At 51.8% G+C, this 5,693-nt stretch overlaps 1 protein-coding gene across 2 annotated transcripts; it reads right to left on the bottom strand.

Annotated features, from left to right (window-relative positions):
- Nucleotides 1-3,959: 3,959 nt before the first annotated feature.
- Nucleotides 3,960-5,187, bottom strand: mgst1.2 (microsomal glutathione S-transferase 1.2). 2 transcript variants are annotated; one of them, XM_028954978.1, is made up of 4 exons: nt 5,027-5,184; nt 4,680-4,801; nt 4,493-4,587; nt 3,960-4,424 (listed from the first exon to the last, which is right to left on the bottom strand). In XM_028954978.1, the coding sequence occupies exons 2-4, from the start codon at nt 4,794-4,796 to the stop codon at nt 4,178-4,180; spliced, it is 459 nt and encodes a 152-aa protein (XP_028810811.1). In that variant the 5' UTR covers nt 4,797-4,801; nt 5,027-5,184; the 3' UTR covers nt 3,960-4,177. The 2 variants fall into 2 exon arrangements, with proteins under 2 accessions (XP_028810811.1, XP_028810812.1); XM_028954979.1 differs by having other exon boundaries at nt 4,178-4,424; nt 4,680-4,798; nt 5,027-5,187.
- Between the last annotated feature and the right edge of the window lie 506 nt (nt 5,188-5,693).

Here is a 5,693-nt window from a genome sequence, read left to right as displayed (position 1 = left end):
CTCATTTCGGGCTATTAGCTTTGCCGAACACGCGGGTCATGTTGTTTTGTCGGCTGGGTTATCGAGCGCAGCGTTGCAGTAACATTAATTCAGGGCAGCGTCTGGTTTAATTGCTCTGGAGAGGGGGAGGTGCCGACGGGGCGAGGAGGCCTTCGCCGCGGAGGATGCGTGCACTTCGACCGGCTCCCCGGGAACGGCGTGGCGTTTTTAATTTTAATCCGCTTCACCGCTCGCATCGTTAAAGGTGGTATCGGGAGCGGCTGACCTGCTATCTCACCCGTTATTGACTCGAGCAACGAGACCCTCGCACCTCCGCTCTTATCAGGCCGCGGTCTGTAAACAGCGAGGGTGCTAACGCTAACCGCCAACCTACGCTGAGCGACGAAAGCCGCAGCGCCAAAAAAAAGCCGCTCTGCCTCCGACTGCGATGTGGCGGTGACCAAATAACTGAAACCGGGGTCACGTGACCGGCAGGATGAAATATGGCTGCCCCCCCCCCCCCCCCCCCCCCCCCCCACCCACCCATCTGCAATAAAGGTGGCGGCACTGACAAGCATGAATTATGCTAATAGACGGGAATAAAAAACACTTTATTCCAAAGGTTTCACTACTTTGAAATGTCAGGATGATCTAGTGCGCTACCTGGCGAGAACACGGGAGCTTAAGTTAGGGCGCTAAAATATTAAAATAAGAAATTGCGCACTCGGAGGAGGAGAAGGCGGAGGTCGGTGAAAAATGGAGAAGGCCTGAGCGTGCCTCCCAAGGTGGAGCCACCCTGTTATTAATCGACCCGAGCGACGAACGTGCTCCAGAGTAATTGTGCAAACGAGAAAGACGTGACGAGACGGATATGCACGGAATGTATGAGCGCGCTTTGTCCCGTTGCCAAATAAAGCTGCTCGGTTACCTCGGTTTATAATTATGCGGTAAAATCAACCATTTCGCTTAAAAGGAGCTGATTGGCTTTAAGTGTTGTCGCATGGCAGCCGTTATCTTTCCTTCTATTATTCTGGACGGAGATGAGCTGCATTGACTTTATATCCCAGCTGGGGGCGGCTGTCCCACGGCTACGCCTGCGACGAGGGGGTATATTGTGGAAAGGCCACAGCGGTGAGCGGCTAAATTAACCGGAGCTGCCTGTTAATTGAACAGTTCCATTGTTACCGTGACAAACTGCCTATCGATCGGGCCGCCTTGGCCTCCCCTGGCCTGGCCGTCCGCACTCTTTGGGTGGAAAAACACGACCCCCGCTCAGGGAAGGGGGGCGGAGGAAGGGGGGAAATGAGAGCGACGGTGGCGCTTGCGAGGTGCCGGGTGCTCGGTTACAGCACCCAGGAGGTTAAATCAATAGCATTTAAATTGCTTATGGTAATCATGGCGCTGCAATCACCGGGATCAGCATAAACAATCTGCTGACCCCAGCCGAGTGTCCCGAGCCCCCCCGCCCCCCGACCAAAGAGTGAGCTGAAGAGCCACTGAGCCAAAATCCTGACACCAACAGAAATGTCAGCCCTGGTAAAATGACCGGGCTACGGTGCAGGTGGCGTCTATGAGGTCTCTGAGTCCCGGACGAAAGACAGGCTGGTGCAAAATGGCACCTGGATTTACAGGATCAGCCAGAGACGTGTCAGGTGACCGTTCCTCACCCCGATGGCACTTTGAAAAGTGGATTATTCTGCCGAAAGGCATCGACGTTGGTGCCGGTTGCACGAGCTCGGGCCTGGCGGCCCAACAGGCATCGTGGGTCCTGGCAACGCACCGCCCTGAAACGTCCTGCCGCGCGCACGCCGACTCCAACTGCAGCTGATTTATCGTCTGCCGCGCCGGGCGCCGGGAGTCGGATCTCGGCTAAGCGCTCATTAATTTTTCAGGGAGCCGGGTGCCATTGTGCGGTATAAATCTCCGCCGCACCTCGGCCCGGCTGCGAGTGGGACTTTGAAGTTCTGCCTAATTAAGCCCCTGTATAGTTAACGAGCGCTGCAATAAGGCGGCGGTGGCGGCGGCCGGATCTGAGGATGTATGATATCAAGAACGGCGCCGAGACAAAAGAAGTGCGGCCTTGCACAATGCTGCAGTCATCCATCCATCCACAAATCCTCATCTTTAAAAAATGAGTTCACGTTGTCGTGCAAAACAAATATTATTGGGCGAGATTAGAACTTTACATAGAAGATATCATGGAACTTCCACAATAAATCAACCCAAAAACCTTCATCGTGTGCGCATGCTGATATAAGGAGCTGAAGAGGTGCTCATCACACCCGCTAGACATGAGTTGGACATTTTTGAGGTTTGTTTGACCTACATAATGAACGTTAGTCTGATTTACACAATAAAGGCCCGCCGATGCATCTTGTGCATTAATAAATGTACTGGGGCATGGTTGAGATGAATTTCTCCAGAGAATTTTATCTCCGGACGCTGATGTTTTAAAATGCCTCCCTCTACTGGAGAAACGGGAGAGTGTGGGATGCGACGAACAGGCTGGCACACGGCTGAACAGTTGCAGAAAATGAAGTTTTCTTCACATTTGCAACTCTTCATGGAAATCCACACCCAATGAGTGGATTAAGTTCAATTCATCATGTTTTCTGCAGCATGATTCCATGCTGACTCTCAGATTTCTGGGCACCAAACAGGCTGGGCCTGCCCCTTTACTTTCAGTTGGAACGTGGTACAGAAATAGAACCAAATATCGATCCAATACTGATACCACTGTGGTATCGATAATATTGATATTTAGGGTTGATCCGCACATCCCTACTCGTTGGTTAGCATTGTGCCAAATCAAGGCAGGTCCCCAGTGGAATGATGACCGTATCAGGCACTGAAGATGAGAGAGCCTGTCCTCACTCTCCAACTGGACAAATATAATGTAGCTGTATTTGATGAAGGACAGAGCCCTGGCGGCCGATGGTATCGGCATCAAATACACCACCGAGTGGCAGAACCGGGACGCTGCAAGGACCAGAAAGTGGGACACGGCTGTGGAGAGGTCGGGTCGGGTCAGGGCGCAGAGCAGCCCGACCGGCACGAAGGGAATGACCTTCTCCAGGTCGTTCTGATGGTGATTATTTCAGTTTATTTTGCTCAATCACAGCCCAGCTTATCACGTTCCTTTCCATCTCTGAAGTTCTCCAAGTTATCACAGACAATTCTGTTCGTGGAGGCATGTTAAAGCCGAGCAAACCTCCAGAACTTTTTAGAACATTACCGCACAATCCCTGGGGTCAGGTTTCAACAGTAGGTACCACATTCTCCACTTCACTTCTAACTGCTCCAGAACCGAAGCATCAGAGGAGCAGGATCGAAAACGTTATCATCTCCTCGCCTGTGTACCGGGGTCGACTCGCACCATCTTCCTGTCCTCCTTCCGCAACGGTGGTGGCGTAGGTGGAGCAGGCCTGGAAGGCCTCGCTGTTTATCATGCGCACCACCTCCGCCATGCTGTTCCTCTGCTGAGGTGAGGCGGGGCGGGTTCGTTAAGACGACACCCGGAGTGACTGCATTTATCAATTCTGTCACCGCGTGCAAACCACACGCAGCACATTTTTATGCATGCGCTTCCGTTCCTGTTATTAATCGGTTTGTGACTCCCTACCTCCCGCAAGGTAACGTAAGACAGGAGCATGTGACACAGGACGCCATGGTACAGCGGGCCACGGCCACTACACATCACGGTTCCATGGCAACACAAAACCTTTCAACCTTTGAAAATATATGGCACCAATAATGCATCTTGAAAAATTCTACTTTTACTTGTATGTTATATTAATGACACACAAAGTGATCATTAGCGCCTGCAAATTATCATTCTAATCCAGGAATTTACCTCAAGGGGCGTGTCATGCATTGGGGTGGGCGTGTCATTCGGTAAAGTGGGCGTGTCTCGTGGCTTTTTTTAAGTATAAAAGCTCCTGCGCTCGTCTTGGAAATAAAAGAGCAGACCGCCGCCAGAATAGCGCTCCTCGTTGCGTTTTAATAATACATGTTCTTAATAATGCTTTATTGATGGTAACATGAAAGCACATAACATAACATAAGTCGCTGTGGATAAGGGCCTTGAATGTAAATGTATTGTCACATAAATGCTGAGTCACAGCAACTGGTTCTGCAGCTTTACGTTATCTGGACCCGTGCGAGGAACGGAGCCACGCCTGCAGTAACGTGTGAGCAGTTAGAGGACCAGCGAGGTGCTGAGGACCCTGTAGGCCATGGAGAGGGTGGCGCCCAGGCCCACGAAGAAGGACAGGGCCCTGCTGGGCTGTGGCAGCGCCGCTATGTACGCCACCGTGTGGCAGAACCGGGACGCCACGAAGACCCGGAAGTGCAGCAGGGCCGCGGGGAGGTCGGGTCCGGTCAGGGCGTAGAGCAGCCCGACCAGCACGAAGGGGATGACGTTCTCCAGGTCGTTCAGGTGACACCTGCAGGAGCGAGACACGGTTATCCCACATTCGTCCGCTCCCCCGTCAGCCGGTTCTGCTCCGCCTACCTGCGCACTCGCTCCACGTCGGGATTCACTTGGAGCATCCGCTTCTTCTCCTCCGGGGTCTTCCCGTGCCACGTGTCCTCGATGTTGGAGAAGGCCTTTCACAAAACATAAAAAATTTTGTCAAGTCAAGACGGAGCTGAGAACTCGGCTGCACTGTGAGGATTTAAAAAAAAAAACTGTTCTGCACCTTCCTGGTCATGCGGAAATACGCGGTCAAAGGTGCCATGAACATCACCTTCAAGATGACGATGGTGGCGTAAGTGGCGAAGGCAGAAAACACCTCACTGTCAGCCAGGTCTCCCATGTCTGCTGTGCCAGGGATGAAAGAAATATCTACATTTATGGGGTTTCGTACAAATCCGCTGTTGTTCGCGGTTCCGCGGCAGACGGTCCTCCGGAATGATTAACCCGTGTAGAAGCTAGGACAGGCGACACCATCCGGGTTCTCCTCACAGCTGGAGCTGTAGAGGGCCCTCACCAAGCTCAGCAGAACACGGTTAGAGGCGGTGGCGGCGGTGGAGGAGATCTCCTTACCTCGTGCAGATGTTGTCTTGTGGCGCACGACTTCTTGCAGAGATCCACAGATAAATAGGAACAGGAGGGACGGGAAGTTGCGCAACGCGCCCCCAGGGTCATTATGTAACCTGGCGGCGTTGCAGTAGATTTACTTCTCAGCCCCTCTTTTTAAGACCAGAGGGACTTAAAGGGACAGCTCGCCGTCTCCTTGCGTGTTGATTTCATTTAGTCGTGCACTTTTTTTTTTTTTTTTGGTGGAGTAGTCAGCAGGAAAAAAACATTCCTGCACGCTTTTAATATTTTTTTTATGTGCCCCGGCCCCGCCCCCTTTCTGGCCGAGAAATGTCACGACGTCATCTGTCCTGATTTATCTAACAAAACGATCACAAACTCCCCAGAACACGCTTCCGTTAACAAAAATATGTCCTCGTAGAGTCTTTAGCACCGAGGACGCGGTTGTAGTTTCCTTTCGTCACGGGACGTTGGACGATCCTGAGTAAAGGCGGGAGGGTGAACTTTGCTTCCTCTCTCTGAGTTTTGCTGAGTCACTCGCCCAGACGTTCAGGGTTGTTTATGCGCGCTTCATCTTTAATATTAATATAACTGCATCTCCCACATTTCCAAGGTTTTATTTTGAAGATTGACAGCTGTAAATATTCATGCATTTGCTCCACATTCGTAATTT

This window comes from Denticeps clupeoides, chromosome 15 (genome assembly GCF_900700375.1).
Source record: "Denticeps clupeoides chromosome 15, fDenClu1.1, whole genome shotgun sequence".
NCBI classification, from domain to species: domain Eukaryota; kingdom Metazoa; phylum Chordata; class Actinopteri; order Clupeiformes; family Denticipitidae; genus Denticeps; species Denticeps clupeoides.
The sequence above is the reverse complement of the archived record's forward strand: the minus strand, read 5'-3'. Positions and strand labels throughout refer to the sequence as shown.

What these genes read in the sequence shown, in the direction of transcription:
- mgst1.2 (XM_028954979.1), bottom strand. Translation starts at nt 4,796, where the DNA reads ATGGGAGACCTGGCTGACAGTGAGGTGTTTTCTGCCTTCGCCACTTAC. An exon ending in ATTTCCGCATGACCAGGAAG is followed by an intron (nt 4,588 to 4,679) that starts GTGCAGAACAGT and finishes GTTTTGTGAAAG; the next exon opens with GCCTTCTCCAACATCGAGGA. An exon ending in GACGTGGAGCGAGTGCGCAG is followed by an intron (nt 4,425 to 4,492) that starts GTAGGCGGAGCA and finishes TCGCTCCTGCAG; the next exon opens with GTGTCACCTGAACGACCTGG.